A 25,841-nucleotide genomic window follows, 5' to 3' on the forward strand; every position below is an offset into this window, starting at 1 on the left:
TGATTTATGCCTTAGTGTCTTCTATTTGGCCTTGGAAGCTCTGAGTGCCCTGAAATGAGGTTAACTGATGCCGCAAGCTTGGCCAGACTCTCAGCAGAGGATTGAGCCTTTCTTCCTGCCTTTCTCCCTTCCTCCAGATGGATGGTGGGCGAATACCTCTCAGCAGTGACCTCAAGATGTTTCTTCATTACGTTCTAGGGCACTGAATCATTTTATTGAGGGACTTCGCAGGCGAGAACACGCAGCTGCAGTCACGTCCTATATTTACAGCTTTGGCATAGAAAGCCTTAGCACTCCAGTCCTGATGTGGCATGAAGCTGAATTATTAACAAGTGTTCTCTGCTAGAGAAGAAGTAGCTGGTGAGAAGGAGCCTTTTCTTCATGTGCACTGATCATATTCCCTTGGTGATTTGGGATCTGGTTGCATAGTGCTGGGATCTGCTGGTGCTCCATAGGGGCAGACAGCAGGAGGGTGCTTGATAATGGGGAGTTTGCTGGCCTCAGTGTTTGTTTGGCTCTGTCTCATCCTGATATCTGTTATCCCCTTGCCACACCCCATGTAACATAAATGTGCCTTCTGCTAGACACAGAGCAATGCTGGAGGGGCTGTCTGCCTGCCCCCAAGGTCTGAGCAGCTCTACATAAGCTACCATGAAAGGCAGGTACTTCAGTCCCTTCAGCAGGAAGGGATGATGCCTTTTCTCCTGTAGTCGTTCCCCCTCCCATTGAATTTAGACTGCTCAGAGGTGATGCAGCTCAAGATTTGCTATGCAGAACTCCATGTGCTACTTGGTAGCTCAGCATGGAGTTCCTTAGAATCAGCTACTTCTTACTGAATAGGTCCCATAAACACTTTGAGTCATAGCAAGAAGTAGAGGCTTTTTATGAAAGAATTGGTGTAGTGATTGATCTGCACCTTGAAATGCAGAGCTAGTCAAAAGCAACTCCTCTTGAGCCTAGGTCCACTCAGGATCCCCTTCTGTTTAAAAATAAACTCCTTGAAGTAGTACCTAAATTCAGCCTGACTGACTTGCCTTTGTGCTAAGCATGGTGTTTCCCAATACACCCTGCTGGGCTGCAGGAAACAACTGAATACACAAGAAACATAAGGAGGCTTATATGAAGCATCTGTAGAGATAAAATAGGAATTAAAGACAAACTAGCTCATAACATAATGGCTATAGACCTCTGGCGTGGCAAAAGTGGTGAATCTTGCCCAGCACACTTGTTCCAGTGACTTTTAAGAACAATTGGCCTGGATTTCCTAAACCAAACATTGTTCTTATACTGATAGATAGAAACAGCCAACCATTCAGTAAAATCTCTTCAAATCAATAACTGATGACAGAGTTGCCCCTCTTTTAAGAGTGTTGTTAACCACAAAAGGATGTATTGAAAGTAAAAGTCATTGGGAAAGAGGAATATAATATGGCCAGCTCATTCTTGTCTCAAAACTTCTTTCTCTCAAATCAAATCCAGGCAGTGCCTGCTAGTCCTCTGAAGCTCTGCTGCATGTTAAAGCATGAAGTTAGAAACAAAACTGCTTCAATGGAAATATTACTGAAAGGAAGGTTTTGCGGCTAACAAATAAAACCTCCTTTGGAGAGTTGTGGGCTGACTGATCATTTTCTTGCTGTACTAGAGGGAATGACTGGAACACCTCATTCTTTGTAGCAGTATGCTGGCACTAGATGCTGAGTGAATATAAGAACTTGGTGATTGAGGGCCCCTTTGAGGGATGTCGTGGCAGCCGAGCGCTCCTCTCTAAACACAAAGAGCCATTTCAGTGGTGTAAGAAGACATGCTTCTTCCTGCCACTGAAAAGAGATTTTCATTGCAAAAACTACCTGAGTTTGACATTGTAAAATTACTTCCTTATGCTCTGTGTACCATAAAAGAAACCAAACTGAACTGGGGAGAATGCATCCTCACCCAAGCTACAGGCAGCAAACAGCTACAGGAGCCCAGAGCTTGGTTGCAGGAAATGTGTGGGAAAGCCATCTGGTGAAGCCACTTAGAAACAGTGTGAAAGTCTCTTTTCATTCACTTCCTGACGATGTAGTAATAAGTTGCCTCATTATAGGAAAAGGGCTGCTTCTTGTTATTATTTGCATTAGTAGCTCCTAGAAGCCCAGAGGTGGGGAAAGGACTCTTGCTGTGTTAGGTTCTGTGGGCACATGTAAGAAGAAACTTTTCCCTATAACCCACTCTCCCCAAATTTTATAACATAAGGGGACAGAAAGCAGAGGATATTTTTTCCAAATGTGGAATTGAAACAGATGGGAGAGACTGAAGGAGCTGGAAACAGAACACGTAATAATTCCCAAGCCTTGATTTTTTTCACATCAAATCTGTACTTTGACTCCTCTATCTTTGAGCCTTTATGGTGAGTGGTATGTACTCTGGCATACTGCTTGCAGCGTGCTCTGCAGTTCTCCTAGGTAAAATGCCCTTTAGCTTGCTGTGGACAAGCTGCTGAAAGCTACTACAGGCTTTGCTGTACTGAGGTGGGGGGAGGGAAATCAAATCAGCATGCAGAAGGGACTTCAATCATCACTGCCAAATTTTTGAAAAATAAGGTTACTGTGAAAATCTTAAACCTGATCTTTGGCACCTGAACCATGTCTTTCACTATGAGCTCCCAGTTCAGCCCACCTAATCTCCTCATGGTTTAATATTGCTATAGCCCCAGGCAGTATCTCCATTCTGCTAGAAGCAGAGAACCACACCAAAGGCTGTATTTCAAGAGGAGGCGAAGTTCCTTATAGCCTACTTACTATTATTAGATATTTAAAGTTCTCCTATATCATCATCTCATTTGAAGGCCTCAAATCATTTTACAGACCTTATTTTAGCCTCTTGGCAACTCTGAGGCAAGACACTTATCCCCACTTTTAGAGACTGGAACAGACTTGAAATCCTTATTCTTGAGTTTTTCTTACCAGTTTTTGCCAGAATTGAGGATGGATGTTGGATGTTTTCAGTCCTGTGTTTTGATCTTAAGACAGAGCTCTCCAGGTCCCCTTGCTACCCTTGCATGGGTGTGTGGGACTGTATGCTTGGTTGGTTAGCATTTATGCCAGGTTTAAACAAAGAGTATGTGCTTGGGTTGGCCTTTCATCTCTGCAGAAGGTAGGGTTAAAAAATGTCCTAAAGCTTAATTAGATGGTGAAAGAATACCACAGCAGCAGGAAGGAGGAAGGGTAGGATGAGGTAGGTGGGGGCTTGCTGCCCTGCTTTGAGGTAAAAGGGCTGAAGCCCAGGGGCTCCAGAAGGAGCAAGCAGGACCATGTGAGCTGGTCGCTCATGAGGCTGGGACTGTTATTTGACATACAGAGCTTGGTGCCAAGGGAATACCTTCCTCAGGAGAAAGATGCTCAAGTGCTGTGAAATTGGGCCACGAGGTGCTAATTGCTCAAAAATGTAGAAATTCAGATTTAAAGAGCTAGTACCTACTAGTGTAGAATGACTCATATGAGAGCAACTTGTCTTTCCTGTGAGTGGGGTATACAGTGTTGGACAGGGCAGAGTTGAGGCTCTGAGTAAGACTTTCTTTGCATTTCCCAGACTTCTCATAACCCACTCCTTCCAAACCCCCCACTGTGACACATAATGCAGGTGAAAAACACAGAACCAAAAACACTTCAAAGGTCACAGATGTGGCAACAACACTTCTTTGTAAGGCTTTTGCTCTCCTGGTGTTCAGCTCACAATCCCTGGTAAGACTCCAGCCTGTGGCAATATGGCTGCAGGCAAGCACACCACGCAGGTGTACTTGGCCCTTCTGTTTGTTGAAAGCCTAAGTATTAACAGGAGCCAAAACTATGTGGGTGCAGGGTTTAAGCACTACCACTGCCTCCAGGATTACATATATAACCTCTTCAGAATAAGAGACCAGACAAATAAGATTGTGATTGCACTTGTGAAGCAGCAGATGTGGAACACTAAGCACCCAGTAATCAAGTGCTAATATAATGCTGAGATTTTAACAAGCCTCAGCTTTGCATGAGTAGTGAGTCCTGGGTGAACAACAGACTGTTCCCAACCTTGTTTGGATTTGCCCAGATTCTCATGATTCTAGGAAGACTGTTTACACCTCTGCAATGTTTGAGTTACCAGCCATTTTTTTTTGCCAGGTGACAGTGAACACTGAATCATTCCTCAGCAATCATAAGATGGCTCTATCAGTTTGCCTTGCCTGCACTGGAGAACAGCAGTCCTCCAAGCTGGGCACTGGGCTGGAGCAGGGAGGGCAGCACCAAGATGACTTTTTCCAGGATGTGGCACTATGAGCTGAGTGGATGAAGACTATGTCTGGCAATAATAGTGAGCTAAGGGAACAAAGCCCATGCCTGGACACTGCATACTGGTAGATGTAACTTACTGGTTGCTTTGCACAAGGCTTAGATGAGTGGCTCCCTGAGCATCTGGGCTGTGAGAGGCTCCTGTGGCACAAGTGTCACGTGAGGATAATCCTATGTGATTTAAAGCCCAGAGCAAGCTGTCTGCTTTTCCTCTCCTGTCTTCTAGGCTAATCATTCAGCTTGTGTTTATGCTGGGACCATAGCAAATGTTACCTTTCCCAGCCAGGGCTGGAAATCATGCATGCACAGAAAATCATTGAGGGTCACCAAATCTAATGAGACTCAAGTTCTTAGCCCTGGATAAGAAACCTGAAACCACACAAGATCCCTGCAAGGGCTTGGATGGAATCTCTCATCTATGTTGCATGGGAAATATGCTCTGCCCAGAGAAGGGTTTAAAGATACTCAATAGCTCTTCTTCAACACTCATGAGATGCTGCTTTAGCAGTATTCTGGAGTTAAGGAAGCTGTTTGGTGGTTGGGTTTTTTCCCCTCTTTTTTTTTAAGTCAGTTTAAAATGAAATCCACAGTTTAAGTGGCTTTTCTTTTAGTGTTTGACAAGAATATCTATAGCAGAACAAGCAATGATTTCTTTAGGTGCCAGTACTGGTATTACCCAAGACCTGTTCTTCTCACCTCCAAAGGCACAGGAAAACTCCACACCCAGGTCGAGTGAAACCAGATGAAGAAATCTGTGCACTTGGTCCATTTTAAAATCATCTGGTGCTAGTGCTGTAATCAAGATTTTGATGCTCCCATGAGCAATCACTGTCAGCCCCAGAGGCTCACCCCTGACAATCTAGTCTGAATTATGCTCTTACAGCATTAGATGGTCCTTTTCAGCATGAGTCTGTGGTCTGTTATTTTGTTCTTTGCTCTTTTGGGGAAAAAGAACTAGTGAGAAGAAAATGCTTTCATCTGCTGGAGTAACTGTGCTCCCAAGCATTAAATTTATGGTTTGTACTAACTGTCCAGTGGGGAGGAAAAAAAACCAAGGTTCTTAATTCTAGAAGACAGGTTAACTTCTGGGGAGAAGAGACAGAAACTGTTAAGTCTTTTGCTGTCAGAAAGAAAGCCACGCTGAAAGTATTCAGTCAATTAGGCTGATTTGTAGCAGCTTCACTATAAATCCTATTTCATTCAGAGACAAGTTAAGCTCATTGCTGAAACATGCCATCTGAGGAATTTCAGTAGGTTCTCACACCATGGCAAAGTTACCTGCAGGGACACACCATCTTCAACATTATAGCCAATGCACTTCAAAATACAGAGGCCAGCAAGAAGTCTTTCACCTCACTTTCTCAGACCAGCCTTTTCCTTGTTTGCTACAATTGTACAGCCTATTTGTAAATGAGAGACTGAATTTCTAAATCAGTTTGGATACAAACACAGTGGAGAGAGAGATCTCTGTAGTAAATGACCACACAACCCCAAACCAGAACTGTTTTACCAGTGAAATGTAGCACTCCCTAAAGGTGTAAAGTTCAGTTTAAAGGCAGTGTTTTACAAGGACACCTGTGTACTTACTAGGTGCTGAGTCATACTTTTTTTTTCCTCAATGAGGAACTTTCTTGCTCATTTGACTGAAAGGTGGTCTTTCAACAGAGCTGTGAACCTTTGCCATGACTGAGGCAGCTGGGTGCCTGCCCTAACCATGCCATGGTGACTCACCCTGTTGAGCTGGTCCAGGAGTCTTTGGTTCTGTTCAGAGAGTTCCTGGACTGCCCGCGTCTTCTCACGGTCGGCTTCACGCAGGTGAACCTGCTGCCTCTCCAGCTCATCCTGCAGCTGCTTCACATCACTTTCCAGTTCAGACACCCTTCCTTCCCATTCTCCTTCTTTGTTTTCAAATCGCCTCCGTAGTTCATGTTTCTCTTGTTCTAAGTGCTAGATAACAGGGGGAAGAAGAGGTTAGGAAAGACAAAAATGAATGCTGCCTCCTTTTCCTCCTCTGTTTTTCAAGAAGGCTGAATCTTTTGTTCAGGAAATAGAATGGCAGTGGAGCATGACAGTGCCACAGAGGTGCCAATCCCATGTCAGGGCAGGTCACTGGCACTAAACTTGCTTTCCATTTTCAGCAATTGGCCTGTCCTTAGCCTCTGGAGATCAGCACATTGAATTTTTACTGAAACAACTGCCAAAAGAGTGAAGCAGGCTGCATGTCAATAGGTGGAATATATAGGTCAGGCAGGCCAATTGATTGAGCAGAGCCTAGCTTAACTCCACAGCAGTACTTCTGTGGGCAGTGGCATAATTCTTCTAAAAATTGCCTTTAGAGTCAAAACTACACAAACTGTGTCCTTACTGCTGATGAGGAATCTAGATGAGGCATCTTTCTTGTCATATGGGTCTTATGAACAACAGTTGAGTCATCTATCCAATTTGCTCCTTCTATTCCTGACCTAATTAGTTGTCTGGTAGTTTGATAGTGCACAGTAACTCTATTGTGTGATGCAGTTGGCTCTGGAACAGCGATGGATGCAACAAGGTATTTTCTATAGACATTATATATGTGCACATTCTGGGTTGCTGGTTTTTAGACCACTCTCAGTTCTGGACACTGCTTTCCTTAGGACCAGATGGAAAATAAGGGACAGCATGAATCTAGTGGAACTTCTGCATGATTTACAGGCTCAGACAAATAAGGGCTTGCCTGAGACAGAGCTGCAAATCAGGTCAACACAGATCTATGGTGTGCCCATTTGAAAGCAACTCGACTCTGAGCTTGAATTTCCCCTGATAACTGAAGCCATGTGGATACTTGCAGAACAGTCATAGACTGAGGACATGGGTATGTCCCAAGATTAGCAGGGAAACCTGGAGAGCAGGAGCCCTCTCTTTATTCTGTCCCCCAGAATAACCTACTGCTACTTTGTTGAATTCACCAGCCTTTTAGGAATGTTTTAGCAAAGAACAGAAACCAACTGGGCCCAGCACTGCTAGCACTTGCCTATTTTCCCAGGGTTTCATCCCCCAGCGAGCAATCCCCATGGCACCATAGGAGAAAATAAACCTACTAGGAGGAAAAGAAAATTGCAGTGCATTTATGTGAAGTGTCTTTTTTATTGCTTTTTCAGAAACACAGGCTGTGAGGTGGCTGTTTCCCCTGGGTGCCTGCTGCCGATGACACACAGCCTCCCTTGCAGAGTCTCTGCCACCTTGCCGAGCAGGTCTGAATGTCAAAGCACTTCTCCAGCAGCCCTCTGGCCTGCCTTATCACCAGCCTCCCACCCCTTGCTCTGCAGAAGATGCACAGTTTTTCTTCCTCAATCTTATCTGCAAATTCTTTCCTGTGCTCCTTTCAGTGTAGTGTAGCAACACTCTGCTTGTGTCCTTCTAACTTCCTACAAATTCAGGACTTTCTGGAAAACTCTCAAATGTGAAGGAGGGATGACTAAAAACAGTGGCCAAAAGCAAAAGTATTTCCCTGTGTTTTAGATGGTGAGCACTCCTTGCAAATGAGAGCTAAGTATTACCAACATTAATGCAATAGGTAAGTATGAGATCCCAGCACCAGGCCCCTGACAACCACTGCACAGAAAAAATTTGTAGACCAAGTGTGGCTGGAGCAAGCACAATTCCACTTTTAACAGCACACTGAAAAAAATTACAGCTCTGTTTCCTTCACTGCTAGGCAACGTTTGGAAAGATCCAGGGCCTTCTCTAAATGGAAAATGAAACTTCAGCATGCTGAGAAGCAGCACTGCAGCTGAAGTTTCCCAGACATACTCAAATGTGATTTAGAGGCCACCAAATAAGATTTGTCAATAATTTTAAAACCACTTTAGTTGTTTACTGCCAAAGAAAAACTACACTACAAAGAGCTCAAATAAATGGCCATCCCACAAGTTGAAGTTGGAAGGCAGCATAAAATATCAGGTTTATTCTATTGGGATGGAGAAACCAGAACAGTGCAGTGGGGCACTGAAAGGCTGTTGAAAAGAGGGAAGATAAACCAGGCAGGACATACTGACCAATTCCTCCTGCTTCTTCCTCTTCCATCTCCTTTCTCCCATTGCCTGCCCTCACCCTAGCACCAGCACAGCTGCAGACCTGGACAGGGCTTTTTTTTGCCTGTAGTGAAGACAGGCTCCCTAGAGAGGTTGTGAAGTCTGCTTCTCTAGAGACTTTCAAGACCTGTCTGGATGTGTTCCTGTGTGACCTACGCTGGGTTATATGGTCCTGTTCTGGCAGAGGGTTGGACTCAATGATCTCCAGAGGTCCCTTCCAACCCCTAACATCCTGTGATCAGGCAAACTGCTGCCCTCCGTAGGGGAGTCTTTGGTTTTCTGAGCGTCTCTCTGTCCACCAGCTGCTTACTGATTTTTTACATAGAACTGCTTCCTAGAAGATGTTTTCTTCTGAAAACAGCTTATCTTTAATTTAGCTGAACTGGGCTGGTCCTCATTTAGAGGTGAGAGCAAGGGGGAATTTCTCAGCTAATAAAGAGGGTTTATACTGCAAAATGCAAGCTTTTCCATGTCAGAAGACTGGAACTATTACCTTGTTTTAAACCTTTACAGGGGATAATACAGGCTAGGACTGCATGTCAACTCCATGATTGGAAATGAACCTGAACTCAGGCTGTAAAATGAAAGAGTTGCCAGAGTAGGTGTACGGCACAGTTACTGCACTTCAGTACTGTACTTCAGTTTGGGTTCAGTAATGAACCCAAAAAACTAGAATATATTTAGTCTTGAGGCAAAGCACCTGAGAAGCAGCCCAGCACACTGGCTGTTGAGAAATGGAGAGGCTTCACTGGGCTCTTATAACCAACTCTGAACTGTTGTATGGGAGAAAAATCTCATCTCCTAAATGTTATTTTAACATCGCTGTATTAGGTGCAATTCGCATCACGGTTCTCATCTGAGACTGCTTATGGTCACTGTCAGCAAGTTCTCAGTATAGGGATGGAGGCAACAGATGAGGGTCCTTTCTCCCTGTCCCTCAAACTGAAAGGCTTATTGTAAAATTTTGTTCACTTCAGTGGCAATGGAGGGTGGCCAGCATTTAATCTGCAGAGGCCTGGATTATCAGACCGTGCTGTAGGAGATGAATGTTAGAATTTGATTTTTTGGGGGGGGGGGGGTGTGTGTGAAGTAGCACTGTCTTAGATCTGCTAAATGTAGTGGAAAATACCTGACCCTTAAGCAGATAAACCTAGCTCCTATTGGATGGGTAGCCTGAAAAACAATAAACTGTTGTTCAACTGGAAAGTCAGAGCAGTAATAATGGGATGGAAAGATGTAAACAACTGGTTGTGTTTGCCATCCCCTCATTCAGCTTCTGAGTAGGCCCATGAGAGCAGAGGTAAACATTTGGGATGTTATTTTAAATGCTATGAAGCCATGTTTTCCCCCTCATTACATTCTGTGAACAGTGAGTAGTATTTGTGACTCTCAAACTCCCCAACAGGCAGCTCAGCCAGTACCTAAAAGTAGTGCATTTTTCCTTTAAGGGCAGGAAAGGTTCTACTCCAACTCATTGGGAAAATCACGTCAGCACATCGCCACATACGTCTGTTCTTGCTCAAAGATCAACCTGAAAACGTTCAGTCGGGCAAGTTTTAATACTCTCTGAAATTCTAACCTGCTACATAGTGCCCCTAAACAACAGTATGAGTGAATGTCACCTTCACTATTGTTTGTTAGAATAGTACATGCAGAGAGCTTTCCCTGCTAAGAGGAAGGGATCAGCTCTGGTAAAGTGAGGGATTTTGTCAGGAGAACAAAGGCCATACAATAATTTCACAAATCCCCTTCAACCTGAGAAATGTAAATCTGGGAGGAAGGAACACAGGAATATGCAGGACTGTGCAGAAAGAACTGGTCTGGGGGTGTGACTTGAAATGTAAGTGTTAATCCAGCACTGTTCAAAATCTGTCCAGAAAGGTGAGAAAGGCTTTTCCTCAGCCTTCTAAGCGGTATCACTTGCTGGGAGAATTAACATTCCAAGAGTGGGGGTAATAGTAGCTGTCTTACATAGTCCTCTAGGAGAGCTGCTCCAAAAGAAGCTGCCTGCACAAGTCTTTTTCTTTGTAATAGCTCTGTTTCATCCTTAAAAATCAATAAATAGCTCAATCCACTGAGTTTCTGGCACACGGCTCTCCCCAGATACCTGTAGGCATTTTCCAGAGCAACCACCTAACAGTCATATCATTAGGGCTTATCTCCTGCCATGCCTAATGCCTTAGCTGCAGCAGCTTAAGCATAAGCGCTACATATGCTCTGTAGCTCGGTACCTCCTGTATAAATTTAACTTCCGAGGCATTTCCGTGACGAGATGAGCCGAGCACAGCGCACGTCTCCTCGCCCAGGTGGTACCTGGGTCCTGGGGCAAAACGGCAGCCATAGGACCCTCTGAAAGCGATGTGCTGCCGCCCGTCCCCAGGCCAGTACACCGGCTCGCAGCCAGGGAGGAGAAAGCAGATTTGCCTCCCCCAGGCCTAAGAGGGTTTTCTTAGACCCTTTCTTCCGTATCACGGCCAGAGGGAGTTCCGTGCGCTGCCCGGCAGGCCCCGTGCCTGCTTGCCTTTCCCGGGATTTGCCGGGGAAGGGACTGCCTACCGCGGGGAGAGACCGCGGGTCTCCCGGGGGCCGCGGCCCCGGAGCAGGGGCCCTTGCGGACGGCCCCGAGCCGGGGGAAGGGGATAGGAGAACGGCGGGGCCTCACCTCCAGTTTGTCGGTGAGCTCCTTGTGCATCCTCTCATACTGGCGGCTCATGTCCTGGTTGCGCTCCAGCAGCGCCTTGCCCAGCCGCGCCGCCAGCACCAGGTCCTTCTCCTTCTGCCGAATCAGTGAGAGCAGCTCGGGGTCGCGGACAGCGGCGGCGGGCGGCGGCTCCGGAGGTTCCCCGGCGGCGGCCAGCAGCGCCAACTCCTCCTCCAGGGCCAGCTCCAGGGCGGCGGCCGCGGCGGCCCCGGCGGCGGCGGCGGCGGGCGGCTCCATGCCGCCGGCGCTGTCCGCCTCCGCCGGTGCTGACCCGGCGGCGGGCAGGCGCAGGCACGGCGCCGACATGGCCCTGCGCGCCGCCGCCGCCGCTCCGCTGCGCCCCCCGCGCTCGGCCCGCGGCTGCGGCTGCTGGGCGGGGAGCGCCGCCGCCCCCGGCCCCCGCCCCCCGGCGTCGGGCCCCGCCGGCAGCAGCGCCCGCGCACCGCGTTCATCCCCGCAGGGCCGGGGCCGCTCGGAGCGCGGCCGCGGGGGACGCGGTGGGTTTGTGTCGGGGGGTTTGTGCTTCTCCACTGTGCACGGGTCCAGCGGGAAGCGCCTGCTGCGGTCAGGTCTCACCGTCTCTGCTGCAGGCCCGGGCCAAGAATCGCCCCAACCCCTGGGGTGTCCTGAAAAGCCCAAGGAGGGAGCTTGGCAACCACAACGGGGCACAGCACTTTCGGCCCGCTTGTTGCCTGCTTCTCCAGATCTCTAGCTGAGCTCTTTTGGTTATGCGAGCAGCTCTCGGGATCTTTCTGCTCAACAGTTCATCCCTGGAGAGATGACTACAGCTTCCAACAGCCACTGGGGCATGCTTTCAATTCCAGACTGTTTAGGATGTTCCCGGATAAAATGTATCTTAAAAGCAACCTTAGTGGTTGTTGGGAGTTGTAGTCAATTCTACTGATAGCACTTTTCTCTCTTGGAGGAAACTGTTGGAGGTAGGAGGCTGGGCTTTCGGTTTTGAATTTGATGGCTTTTTCCTCCCTTAGATGCAGGCAACTGTTTCCTTCTTGCCACTGGAGGCAGGCTGAGGCAGATTAAGCTGGGTTAAAATTATGTGTTGTCACATTTACTAAGACTGTTTCCTCAGAGTATGCTTTAATTTCAAGTGGGTATTTAATAATGATTGAACAAAAACATTTTTAAGGAAATATGTGCTTTTGACTTCCACATTCTGCAGAAAGAAATTATGAATTTTACAGCTTTTTCTTTAGACCCTTCTGCCACGGGGCTTGCTTTCCTTCCTCCCTCACAAGGCTCACTTAGATCATGTCTACCTGTATACAACTGCCCCAACACATCTATCCAAGGATGTTTTTGGCTGGGCAGTTAATGACTGATGCAGTTTTCTATCAGGACTGGCTCCTGCCTTGCACTAGGTCCAGGGCTCTGGAGAACTGATGATTATTTGTAACAGTTGCAGCATCGGTTGTGGGAATGCAAACTTCCCTCTGGCCATCTGTCTCTGGGATGTAACCTTTTGTGGGGATACACCCCACCAGCCCAGCTAGCATAAGCTGACAATACTTGGCTCTTTTCCTGGCAGTGTCAGTTAATGCTCTCCAAGGTCCAGGCCTAGCACCCCACGCCATGCTGCCTGCCAGCACCTGTTCCACAATGGTAACTGTTAGCTATTAGGGCTGTGATTTCTCTTTCCTTTGTGACACCTTCTTTATCTCATGGCAATTCCCTCAGGCACTGCTTTTGTTGGACCTTTTGTCCTTGCAATCAACTGACACTTACTGTTGCTTGGAAAGCAGGACTCGCCACAAGGTGAGATTATTTGAACAGTATTGACCCTTTTAAACGAATCCCCTGCCCTGATGCAGGACCTGGGTTTCTACAGATTTGATCATCGCTGTTTAAACACAGGAGGGTGTTTAATATTTAAACTGATTGTGAGCACCTTCTGCTGGAAGTGCCTACTACAGCAAACCAAGCCTTCTGGTGCGATTAATGAAATCCATTGTGGCATTCATTTTCATCTCTAATGCTTCTTTCAGTGTATAAAATAAAAATAGATTATACTGAGATGGTTTTAATCCCCCAGACAAAGCCTAAAACAAAACCCATGGCTGCAGCTGTTAGGGTAGGGATGGAAAAAACCCTGTTTCTTGAATGGAGAGAAAAAGCACATCAAAATCAGTGCTGTGTTGTAGATGTGCCACCATCTCTGTCAGGCATCTGTACGAGCTTAATGCTCATTTGGAGCCTACTGACTCCAAACCATAACAGTGTTATCCAGAGCAACCTTGGATTAAAGCTTTGTTCACAGCATGGCCTGGTGGTGTTAACTTTCACTTCAAAACCAATCCATTGTCCTGTGAATTTAATTACTGATTTGACATTATAGAAATATATTTGGTAATTGCTTTTTTAAAAACTCCTTTGTATGTTACTTTACCAGTATTTTATCTTGGATGTGTTATCTCAACAAAATATCTGTGGAAAACGATTAATACAACAGCTCAGGTTCTTTAGTTATATGGTGGTGTTACATATAAGGATCCTAAAATGTATTTCAGCTGAGAGCTGTGACAGTTGCTGTCCGTAGATGGACATCAGACTCCTGTGTCTGCTCTTTTTTCCCCTAGTTAGGCTTGGTTATGTTCTCTGGAGAACCTCAGCCTAGAAAAAAAAAATGGAGTTGTTAAGTGAAATGAATCAAATGAGGGATTTTATTTAACTGCACTGCTCAAGTTACGAGTAACTCAGGTGCAAAGAACTGCAAACAATGGGCACTTCTTGTGGAGATTTAGGTCAGGCATTTCAGGAGCAGAGGATCTTGCAGCACAAAAGGTTCCTGTGTGTATAGCACAAATCATCTTTCAGCGTGGAGATCACTACAGGGATGACCCTTTCTTATAATGCCTAAAGGGCAGACTGATTCAAGCACACTGAAAACCAAGAGCAAATGACTGATGCAAGGGCCATCATCACAACACAAAAATGTCACCTTGTCCAGGACATATGAAAACCTTCTCTGTGGTGTTAGGAAACAGGTGAAAACAGAGCACTGGTATAAGAGAGTGGTGTAGGATTGTCTGTAAGAGGAACAATCATACTTTTCTTGTTCAGGTGACAATGCTTCAGGGCTGTAAAAGAAAAGCAAATAGTATAAAGTTCTGTCTTGTATGGGGCAAAAGGACAGCACTGACTTTGTCACTAAGTATTTTTCCCTTCTTGCCTTTTCCCAGCCATAGATTACCCATGGGGTATAGTTGGGGAACTGAACTGGAAGAGCTGTTTAGGGTGGTCTGCCAGTGCAACTCACTCTGCTAAAAAGGTTCCTAAAGGAGCATCTGAAGTAGGCAATCCAGCTAAGCTATGGATATGGCAATGTGTGCTGTCCTTCTCAGAGGTCAAGGAGAGATGAATTCCATGCTGTGCAGGCTCCCTGAGCCTGGCGTGAAGTATATAATTAAAATCAATGCTTTGAAAGGAGTTTTCTGCTTTCTGGGGATGTCACTTGGTGGGTCTCTTCAGAAAGAAAGTGTGGCAGAGACTCTGGACCTGCGGTGGTTACACCAGCAAATACTAGAGTTTGTAGGACTGTACCAGTTAAGCAGGACAAAACATTTTCCACACGTCAGAAAAGCTGCAAATCCAATAAATGTCCAAGTGCTTCAATCAATAGTTTCACCACAGCTGTGAGGGCAGCACTCAGATAACAAGCACTGCAAGGGATCATCCTTTTTTTTATTTACAATAAAGGGGGAAAAATATGAGTTGTGGGAAGGCCACAGCCAGACCTGTATAAGCAGATTATTGTCCTGTGCTTTTAAGATGACTGTGGTGAGAGAGGAATTCCCATCAGCATTCTTAATCTTCCTGTCAGTAGGCTGACAGTCTTCCAGGAGAGGCAGCACAAGCTATCACGTTTCTTTTGCTATCCTCTCTCCCTCTCTCCTCTTTTTGAATGATTAATTGCTTTATTTTTCTCTTTGCTTTACTGCACTTTATTTCTGACAAATGTTGTAGTTACTCTGGTTGTTTGTGTACCTCTGTGCTGAGGTGATGCCCCAGCCTCCTGCTGCTGCAAGATGGGCAGCAAGAGGTGCAGGCAGACTAAGAGAATTTGCTCAGAGTCACCCAAATGAATAATTAAAGGAAATACGTGCCTTGCTTCTGAAGCAGGTCAGACTCATGTGTGACCTTTTTTTCCCCTCTTTGCTTCTGTTAACATCCAAAGCTGTTGGGTATGTGTGTGCCTAGGTTTTCCCTGGTGCTAAGGAGTGGAAATAAAAGATGGGAAAGTATATTTGCACATGTTGGTAAGGAAGAAGAGAACAGAAATTGCTGGTTGAACAGAAGGAAAAGAAAGCTGTTAGGAGTGTTAGCTGAGCAACACGTAGTGCAATAAAAGGCCATCCTGATTCTTCCCGAGGCTCCAGACCCCCACACCTTTTCCAGCGAGTTTGGTGTTTCCCAAGGTTATCAATACAACGTCAGAGCAGAAAAAACACTCATCCACCAAGGTGACTCAAAACACGGAAGTCGTGAAAAATCCCTTCGCTGCTAAGGCTGTAAAGCATGGCTTGGGTGAGTCAGCACTGCCTAAGGACAGAGCCAACATCATGATGTGCTCACCCTGCTGTCTGCCTGTAAGGAACAAAGGATGCAAAGGGAAAAGAATAGGGTAGTAGTTTTGACTTGTTATATGGCACATCTGAGCATCATGCTGAGGCATCTATGATTGTGAGATGTAAATATTTTGTATTACAGCTTTTTGTCACTTGGAGGTGTGAAGTTTGGAAGCACGTCGTAACAGTCTCTCCAAAGCTAAGCTGACAGTGCTGGGAACAAGCAGGACTACTCTGGAGCTAGTGGAGTTGCCTGGACAATATTTCAGGCCAGTCTGCTTTGTTTGGGGTACCATACCAGCAATTTGACTTCATTTCACAATATGATATACACACTACTTTGCACCTAGGGCTCCTTCTTGACTTATCATGTTCCAAGTAGACTCTGGACACAGACAGGGCCCAAGCTGCCTTCTTACTGGGACAATCCTCCAACAGCCCGGGAGGCATCCCATCTTCACATGCTCTTGTGCTAGCTGCAGAGATTGCCATCAACTGCCTTCAGCATTGATACAGACAGAGGCCCCTCAGAACAGCTGGTGTCTCACCTCTCATTGCTTCAAGATTTCTCAGCTGGGGAAGTTGCAAAGAAACAAAAAGTGTCCTGGTGACATGGTAAGCACAAGAAGTCTAGAGCAGACCTGGGAAGAGGCTATGCAGAGAAGTGTTAGGCCTGAGCACTTCTGCAGACCAAAGAAAGAGTAAAGATGTAACGTTTCAATGGGTAGATGTAGATACACATCTAGACTAGGGCTGTTCTTTTGGTTTGGTTTTTGTCTAATGAAGGTGTTTTTAGCAGTGGTTGTAAGTTACTCCCTCTGGGATCTTACAACATGAAAATGTTTGACAAGACTCCATGGAACAAATGCTCCTATTGAAAAAGAAAAAGTAGCCTGTGCCTTTGCTCATGTGAAGACACAAGCTGAGTTGTTCTCCCCTGTATTTCATAGGAAAACATTACTGTCATGGTGTTGACCATGTTGTTCTGCAACCATTAAATGATTGGACATTGTGCTTTTTTGTGGGGAAAAAATGTTTTTCCACTGTCACCTTGCTCTGCTTCTTATGGGTATGCTGTGGTTTGTAATAACTCATGTTAGAAACAATGGTCTTTGATCCAGTACTATTGGATTATAATTGGGTGTATTGACCTGAAGCAATTTGGGTATAATACAGCCTCCTTCACCCATTGTTGTGGTCAATTATTCCATGACAATGGCAACTCTGCCAGGTATTTTTGCTTCATTGAGCAATTATGTTGTTCTGGAAACTGATAGTCTATAAATTATCTGAAGAGAGGCCTAATTCACTTCTTGGGAACAAGAAGTTTTAAAGTAAAAAATATAGGATAACAGTTTTGAATTGAATTAAATATTTAGTTGTGTCATTACTAATCCTTAGGTTCTATTAGCTGTTTGATCAAATACCCACACCTTGGCATCTGTGAAGGATCTGGTCAGAAGGTGTGGATATGCACAGCTGAGGATGAGTTTGCTGCTGCCTGTGTATAGGTGACCCCTATGCCAGCCTTGCTGGATTTGAAGAACATGTCTGTCCCACCTGCAGGGCTCATGAGCCTTGCCCTGGCTGTGCTGTGGCCAGTGCTGCACGTGGCAGGAGGGTTATGTCCTTTTGTGTTTGAAAACAAGATTTATAAGGGACTGGACACTATGAGAGATTGATACAAGAACTTCTTGCTCCTATTCAATCATTTAAACATTTCAGAGAGGCTGTGTGCACAACAGAGTTTCCTTCACATCTAAATTCATGGCTTAATATAAAGGAATTCACATGTTTAAAGGGGTTTTGTGTTGGAGTATTTTGTTCAGAGAAAACCTACCCTTTCCCCTGGTGTGATGAGATCCCCTTATTTACTGGGAAAAAAAAATCACTGAGCCTGAACTGTCATGTCATTAGGAGCCAGACAGTGCTGCCCAGAGGGAGGCATCCTGGATATGTGCAGCACAGAAGCTTTCAGAAGGAGTTTCTGCAGCACCCATTGGCAGCAGCCTTTCATCCCAGAGCTGTTTCTTCAGTGCTTTTCAAGAGCATGAACTACGATAAACACGTAGGTGGAAAACCATTGAACAGAAGTAATTAAGTTGCTCCCAGTTAACTGAAGCTCATTCTGTATGGTTGAGGGACCTTACATTAGCATGAGTTAGTCAGTGCTATTCCCCAGCATCCTTTTGCTTTTTCAGGCTTTCAAACTACAAACAGTTCAGTTCCTAAAAGAGCGTTGTCACCTTATACATGTTCATATTGATCCTGCAGTTAAATGCCTGAGCCTTTTGTTACCTGGCTGCAGAGGCCAGGCAGGGGCAGGCAGGGTTAGATGTCTATCAGTGTGTGTCCTGGTAGCAGGATTGTATTTGGAAATATCCTTGGTTTTCACCTTGCCCATATCAGTTCAAGCTGGACAAGTCAGGTTTGACTTCTTAATATTGACTAAGTACTGAATAGTACCTTATGAGAAACAGCCCTCTGGGCAATGTCTGTGAATACAGGGGCTCCACAGGGACATCAGCCCCTCAGGTCCCAGCAAAAGTGGCTCTCCAGGGTGTTCTGAAGCAGGAACCTCTCCTCTTGGCTTTGGAAAACGCTTGGAAATCTGTCTTTCCTCTGCCACCCTGGCCATGGGGAGCACTGCAAATAGTACAAAAAGAACTTCCAGATGATAATTTGTTTCCCTGTCTGAGCCATGGGGTTTAATTTTGGGGTTATAATCAAGCTTGCAATTAAAATACCCAGGTCTTAATCACTCCAGAAAATTGAAAACCCTGTGTCTTCTCATTCTAGTTGCTGGCTTCTACATCTCCTTATTTGTCAGTACCTTTCCACTTCACAGCATGCAGAGTTGCCAGACTGGTGTCTCATCTCCCTAGGGTCTGCTGCCCACATAGCAGGTAGCACATTCAAATTCAACCCATCAGACTTTGGGCAGGTCAGCCTTGGCTGGCAGCAAAAGGGATTGTGGTTTTGGGTGGGTTTGTTTGCTTGTTTTTTTTTACAAATGTGGTTGCATACTGCTGTATGAGAACAATTTGCAATGAAATAAAACTTGTTATGAGTAAACTTCCATTTAAAGTGAAGATTTATGTGTAAGGGTCTTCAAGAGAAAAAGTATTGCCAAATAATAGCTAAAGCATCCAGTTGAATGATGGTTATTGGTTTCTGTTGTTTAATTACCTGCAGACTGCACTATCCTGCTGGGAAGATGACTGCAGAACTTTCTATACTAGACCTCAGCTCTTTTTCACCTGGAAAATGTCCTTTAAGATTAAAAAGTAAATTATTTTTCCATCATTTCCATCACTGTTAAAAACAAACAAACATTTTTTCCTCCCATTTGGGGATTTGCACAATTTTGAAAGTTGTTTTTATTTGTCTGCTTTACTGCTAGCTTAAGAACACCTCTGTAAGACCTTGTGCAAAGATGTCTCAATAGCAGTCACCTGCATGCAGGTCACCTGCTTTTGGAGAGGCAGCAAACCCAGATACTTCCAAAAATTACATGCCATCTCTTCCCATACTCTCTGCTCTCCAAGGAGTCCAAAGCCCTTCACAGAAACTATAGTAAGGTAAGTCTGGGGGGAACACTGCCCTGTAATCACTGTCCCACTTTCACAGAGAGATGAAGAAAAGCCAAGGCAGTAATGAGCCAACAGTCCCCAATGCCAGGTCATGCACAAATCTCATGTTGAAGTTGTGACCTACAGTCTGAACCCTTAGATCACAATTTCTGTCCAAGAGCCAAGTCACAAGAGGAAAACAAAAGAGATCCTGTTAGTACCTTTCTGTCATGACTACACTTCTTTGGTCTTTGAGACAGGCTCCTGAGGATGAAGGAGATGTTGTAACATAGCTGAAGTCACACATGTAACTGTGATGGTATTAAAACATCTGAACAGAAGAAGAGCAAAAGAGGTCAGTGCTCCAAAGAGCCTGAGATCAAAACATAAGACACATGGAAAATATGAAAGTGATTAGTCTTTAAGGAGAAGGGGAGAGGACAAATCCATATTGCAGTAATTTTACTGATAAATGTTTAAGTGGTGAGATAAATTGTGCTTGTAATGTAAGACAGTATTTCTTTATTCATGCTTGGAGGGCCCAGTCCACAGTAGCTGTAAATATGTTAGGACAGAAAAATCAGTGTGTTTAATTGCTGTGAGGCCCTCTCATCATATCATAATGTCTTTTGAAGCACTAATTCAATGATTGATCAGAGGAGATCTAATTAACTAACTGTATTACATGGAAAAAAGAAGCATAGAGAAAGTTGTGATACTCTGAGTATCACATTCATCAGAATCTTTGCTTTGCTGCATGTGTGTGGGTGTTCTATGGAAAAGGCAAACCTTCATTCAGTATATGACCTAAAAATAAACCCCAAGATTAAGAGTTTCCTTTGTCTTTCTGTCTTTCCCTTCCGATATTATTGCTTTGCCTATTTCTAGATTTTTTGGGAAATGCTTAGACCATTTTTGTCACTAACATGTTCAGCATTCAATTAACTGCTTACATCTAATATTCACCCACACATAATCTATATGGGGGTGCATTTCAGGTATGAATGTTACCTTAACAGAGTACCTTCTATTCTTGCTTCCTATGTTTAAGTGCTGCTTTACAACATTCCATGCCTGCCGAGGCCAGGCAAGGTCAGTCTCATCAAGAAGGACATTTATGAACCCTTAGTGCAGCCTTGATCTGAGTTCCCAGTCAACTTCCCCCATGGGGTGTGTGAAAGCAGTGTGACCTGCAACATGGCAAATGAGAGATGTGACAAACATGAAGCCAAATATTCATTAGGACTGATGAATACTTTGACCTGTAGCTGTAAAATGATATGGAGATTGCCTGCATATTTGCTTCCCTGACGGCCTTTCATCTCAGGTGCAGGGACTGTGATAAAATTCTACAGCAATTCAGGCTTTCCAGCAGGGCTCAGTTTGGCTGATTGCCCTTTCATACCTGTCATGCTTTGGGCTGTGATTCTCCTCTCTCTTGGAGATCAGCTTGTTTTCTAAAGCTTTCAGACCTTTGCCTGACAAGATCTTCTGAACCACATGAAAACAGCCCTGTTCAGTGCTGTTGGCTAGCTTATATAATTTCCCTTTATCTTTGGGTATCTGGTTTCTTTCAGAAGCACTTTACCATTAAAAGAACATTTTAGTTTAAATGAATGTATATTTTTGCCTATTGAAATCATCCTCTTTTAAATTTGTGTCAGGTATAGCCTCATGTGAAGAATCCAATTCTTTTTTAATACTTTCCCTTGCTGTTTTGATTCAAAGACATTGTACAGATAGAGGAATATTAATTCCCCAAATTTACACTGAAGTGAAGAAGTTGTAGCACAGGCTAAAAGGGAGGAAGCAGCTACCTTCCAAAGCACTACTGAATATCCTCCCAAAAGAGGCTGTGGGTTGGCAGTGCTAATCAGCCTGGCCTGGAGCTGGTAATCGGTGCTCCCTGGGTCAGCTGTGTGCTATTCAGAATCAGTGACAGGTGAGATAGATACTGCACCAGCCTTACTCCATTTTTTAACTCCAAAAGAGTAACCTACATACAAAGAACTGAAATATTTATGGGTTTGCCCTTCAAGTGTTTTTGTTTGTTTAGTGCTTCAAAAGTTACTCTGTGGGCAAAAGAAGGTGCTTCCATATGAAATAATACATCTGCAGAGCTCATGAAATACTGTATTACTCTTCAGAGCACACCAACATCCCTCTTCTATGCAGAAGCCTCCCTAGGACCTTGCTGTGGTTGTGAATGGTAAGCACAGACTGCTGTGATTTTTATTGTCTGTACATGTGTCACCCTTGGTTGCTTCCCTTTTTCTCCTGATGACTTACTAGCTCAGTAAGGTGTAGCATAACTGACCTGAAACGTTATGGCCATCTGAAATTGGAAATCATTCAGCAGCACAGTCAGTAGTTAGCCCAAGAGCCTACTCCCAGTTGATGAGGGCCTGTGGGTGAAGGGGTTATTTATGAGAATCATTTGCTCAGCTACTACAGAATAAGGTCATACAATTGGAAAGAGAACCTATAATAAAGGAATCTACATCTCTGGAAAAGTGCTTCACTCTGACCTTCAAATAATGCTGTGTTTAAAAAGCTGGAGTTTTAGTTCTATTTATAGAAAATTAAACCAAGGGTCCCCTGTGCTAGCATATGCCCTGAAAATGGTCTTCCAGCCTTTTGTGTCTAGTATTTTAGCTTGCTTCTTTTTAATGTTGTCTGGCTTTCTGCTACGGTTAATTGTGTCCTTCAGTTGTCAGTTTGTTAAAGTCCCTCTATATCAGTTCTTTGGAGAGTAAGAATCATTTGATACCACTGGAGAGTGCTGGCTAGGCAAGTGTTGTATTTATAAACCAAAACATTATGTTCTATTTTTCTTTACAATGATTGTAAATGGAAAATGCAACTATTGTTTGTGTTCCCCTGAAATCACCTATCACTCTTTCAGACACCTGAAGATCTATTATTACCTCCATAATTTTGGTGTTCCTTGGTCTATCAGAGAAAATGTCCTTTATTGGCCTGCCTCAGAAATAGTGTCTCATCACTTGGAAATTGATTGAGGATTCTTTTAGTTCAGCAGGTCATTAGAATACATATAGCACTCCCAGGGACACCATGTGGAAACAGTAACGACTGGCAGTTATGTCTGATCAACAGGAATAGTCCAGCATCTAGGGAAAAGATCATGGTATATTTTTCTTCTGGTTTGTTTGTTTGTTTGTTTGTTTTTTGGGGAGGTGTTGGGCGAGTGCTGGCAGTGAGGGGAAAAGAGAGGAAGGTGAAAAGACAGGCAGCTGCAAGGACTTGGAGCAGATTTTGATTCTTGATTTTGTTTGACCTGATTTAACAAGCTTCCTCTGTTGAAATATCATAGTCTATGTTGGGAATTATGTCAGGAAGCACAATATGTGCAGTGTGGGTGAGTGAGCTTGCATAAACTGTCAATAAAGATCAATTATAGGAATTATTGAATTACACATTAGATAAAAAGCAGATGACTTCTCTTTGCATGCAAGTGTGGTATTAACTATTTTGGTCTAGATTAAAATACAGCCATATAGGCAGTGAAAATCTGTCACTGAGCGTCACAACCTGCCCAGGCTTATTGATTATTTTCTTCTTTACGATTGAAGTCCTGCAGTCTTGTGGTTTTGGCACAAAGCACAGTGCAGATGAAGCAAGAGAGCATCAATCTACTGGCAACATACAATTTATAAGCAGCTTGGGCAGAAATTGCCCCTTACAAAAGCACTTGCCATTTTCTGATGTATTGGTACTCCGTGCTGTGGCAGCTATGTGTCCGGCTGCTCATCCCACAGCTGGACAATTGAAGACAGGGTGGTGAGGACAGGCTTGTACCTGCACCTTCATAATTTTAAAAATACCTTGTATCAGCTCTTTGTTGGATGCTCAGATGACATTTTTGCCCCAAGAGGTTACATATAATGTGGGATGCCTCATTCTAACATAGTTATCCTTTAGCAGACTCTACACAGCTGTTGAACACCGCTGCCAGCATTGCCTGTCTGTGCTTGGTTGGTGCTGAAGAATCACAGCTTGGTAAAACAGAAAAACAGTAGGATTTTGGGAGCCCAGTTCAAGAAAGAAACAGCTCTTAGTCACAGGAATTAGATGATCTTTTAATGTTGGTGTACTGAGAGCCATCAGAATGAAACTTGGGAGGATGTAGAGAAGACAGAGATGCAACAAGCTGTGGAGATTGTGTGCAAATAACTTTTTATTTCAGCATCCTGTATTCTATGAAGTAAAGTATTTCCTAGTATCTGTTCTTGGTGGATTGAGACGATGCAGAACCCAGCTAGGCTCCTCCACTGCTTTTACTGCTGCCTTCTGGAGGATTTTAAATGATAGCTGGTGTTCTGCTTTAGAAACATTATTAGCAAATAGCAAGTACTTAACTTTTTTTTCCATTATGATGTTGGCTGTTAGGCTCTTTCTGATAATTGCTTGATATGAAAAGCTTTCTGCCTTATGTTTAAAAGGTTTAAGAGTTGCAATACCTACGATACCCCAACAAGTCTGCACCTCTCCCTTTGTTTCCAAGACAGTAATTGTTGTTATCTCTTTTCATCCACTGGCACACTTCCCAAGTGCTGCATCTGATCCATTTCAGTGTTTCAGAGGATCAGTGCACAAGCCTGAAGAAAGCTGGATAGCTGAGTGATGGGAAGAACAGAAAGTAGAACATATTCTACCAGAGTACTTATGTAATTCATTCAATTATAGAAGAATTCAAAACAGTAGCATGAACCTACTTATTATTCAAAAAGTGATTGAAAAGAACCAAAACTTTTAAGTCCATTTGCAGTACTTTGAAAACCACTGTGGGGGGAAAAAGAAAAGTGTTTTTAACCCTCCATTTCAGGAGAAGGTCATTCCACAGACACTTCTGAATGGAGCTTCTGTGCCTCTTTCAAGTATTTCAGCATCCAGCCTTTGGCTAAAAATGGCTAAATGTAATTCTTTGGCAGACCAGGAACACTGCATCATTGCAACAACCTCCCACCATGCTTTTTCCTTCTTTTTGGTTTTTTTCAATTGAGCAAGAGTATAGATGGTTTGTAGCCTTTTCTTTCCAAAGAAGCAAAGGAATTTTAAGTGGAAGAAAACAATGTGCGTCAGGCCAATCACCATCAGGAACGGTGAACCGTGCTCCAAAAAAGAGCAATTTGACTATGCAGGGACCTCCAGAACAGCCAGAAATTCTCATCTAATTCCTATATGAACATGAAGTTACTTTGCTGTTTCTTAGTATCATCTCTTAATCACTTGCTCATCACAATTCTTAACATGGAAACGCTGTTTAAAAATCAGAATCCCACAATAATCACTGTAAAATAGTCCTTGGCCTCCAAGCAAACAGTATGGAACTAATTCTAGAAGAATTAAATAAAGTAACATGTAGGCTGTCATTGCCAAGTTCTTCAAGACAGGAATGAGCACACCCACTCAGAGCAGGAACATCTTAAATCTGTAAAGGACCAAAATCGTGATTCCAAATTAAAAAATAGACAGGCAAACATATCGAAATTTCTTTCAGTCTTACCTGGAAGAGTCCTACATGAAAGCTGTCACTGCCTTGTCTGGTGCTGTTACTTACACTCTGAACAAAGTGCTACTGTTGTTCTTTTCTACCTTAGTCACTCTTGCCACCAATGCCTCTAAGGCTGCAGTGCACAGATCATTGCTTACTGGGATTTTTGGAATAAATAAATAAATAAAGACCAAAAAAAAACCACCCAAATTTTCCTTCAAGTTGTTATATGAAGAAGCCCACTCTACCTCTCTGCCTTAATTCACCACAGTTAGTGCAAGGTGGTGTTTATTCACAAAAGAGCTTACATAATTTTAACAGGTGTATTTTGTTTAACTGTTTTAATACCCAATTTTAATGCTTCAGTCTGACAGTATTTGTTTTACTAGACTGTAGTTAAGAGTGACTTGACTTTGCTTTTAGATAACAAATCTTGGAACTCTGTAATATAGTGTGGCTACATCAGCCAGCCAAGGTAGTGCTGCATGAAAGCACACCATACATCCCAAGGATTGTTTAGCCTGGAGAAGAGGAGGCTCAGGGGAGACCTTATTGCTGTCTACAACTACCTGAAGGGAGGTTGTAGCCAGGTGGAGGTTGGTCCTCCAGGCAACCAGCACCAGAAAAAGAGGACACAGTCTCAAGCTGCACCAGGGGAAGTTTAGGCTTGAGGTGAGGAGGAAGTTCTTCACAGAGAAAGTTGTTAGCCATTGGAATGGGCTGTCCAGGGAGGTGATGGAGTCACTGTCCCTGGAGGTGTTCAAAAAGGGACTGAACATGGCACTTGAAGCCATAGTTTAGTAGTCATGAGGTCTTGGGTGACAAATTGGACTTGATGATCCAAATTTGAGGTCTTTTCCAACCTCATTGATTCTGTGATTCTATGACTTCTATAGCAGAGGCAACTGGAGCAACTGCCTCAGTGTGTGGGTTTGATATGAGCAGGTTCTTCCTGACTGAATTTAGTTTTCAACTGGCATTGAACCTATTAAAAAAACCCCACCCCAAACAAACTACCAAAGATCTCTCTTTCAAAAAGGGGAATGTTTTCAGCTCGAGTGGGAAACTGCTTTAGTGATGTTTTCCTCCCCAGAAG

At 44.0% G+C, this 25,841-nt stretch overlaps 2 protein-coding genes across 4 annotated transcripts in view; one reads left to right on the forward strand and one right to left on the reverse strand.

Moving 5' to 3' along the window:
• Positions 1-11,396, reverse strand: part of BICDL1 (BICD family like cargo adaptor 1) — a 52,450-nt gene extending 41,054 nt beyond the window's left edge. For 2 of the 3 annotated variants that reach the window (XR_010990210.1, XM_068161781.1), the window contains exons 1-2: positions 11,037-11,381; positions 6,036-6,251 (exon numbers count right to left, since the gene is read on the reverse strand). Coding sequence is in view for 2 of the 3 variants with exons in the window: in XM_068161781.1 (XP_068017882.1) it covers positions 6,036-6,251; positions 11,037-11,381 (561 nt within the window). In the remaining variant the exon portion in view is untranslated. Of the gene's footprint in view, positions 1-6,035; positions 6,252-11,036 lie in introns of all 3 variants that reach the window. The other variant, XM_068161782.1, reaches the window with a different exon arrangement.
• The window catches only part of CIT (citron rho-interacting serine/threonine kinase), a 119,645-nt gene that overhangs the window by 14,289 nt on the left and 79,515 nt on the right, over positions 1-25,841 (forward strand). The window lies entirely within an intron of this gene.

This window comes from Melanerpes formicivorus, unplaced genomic scaffold, assembly GCF_026170545.1.
Source record: "Melanerpes formicivorus ecotype bairdi unplaced genomic scaffold, bMelFor1.0.p_v2 SCAF_60, whole genome shotgun sequence".
Lineage (NCBI taxonomy): Eukaryota > Metazoa > Chordata > Aves > Piciformes > Picidae > Melanerpes > Melanerpes formicivorus.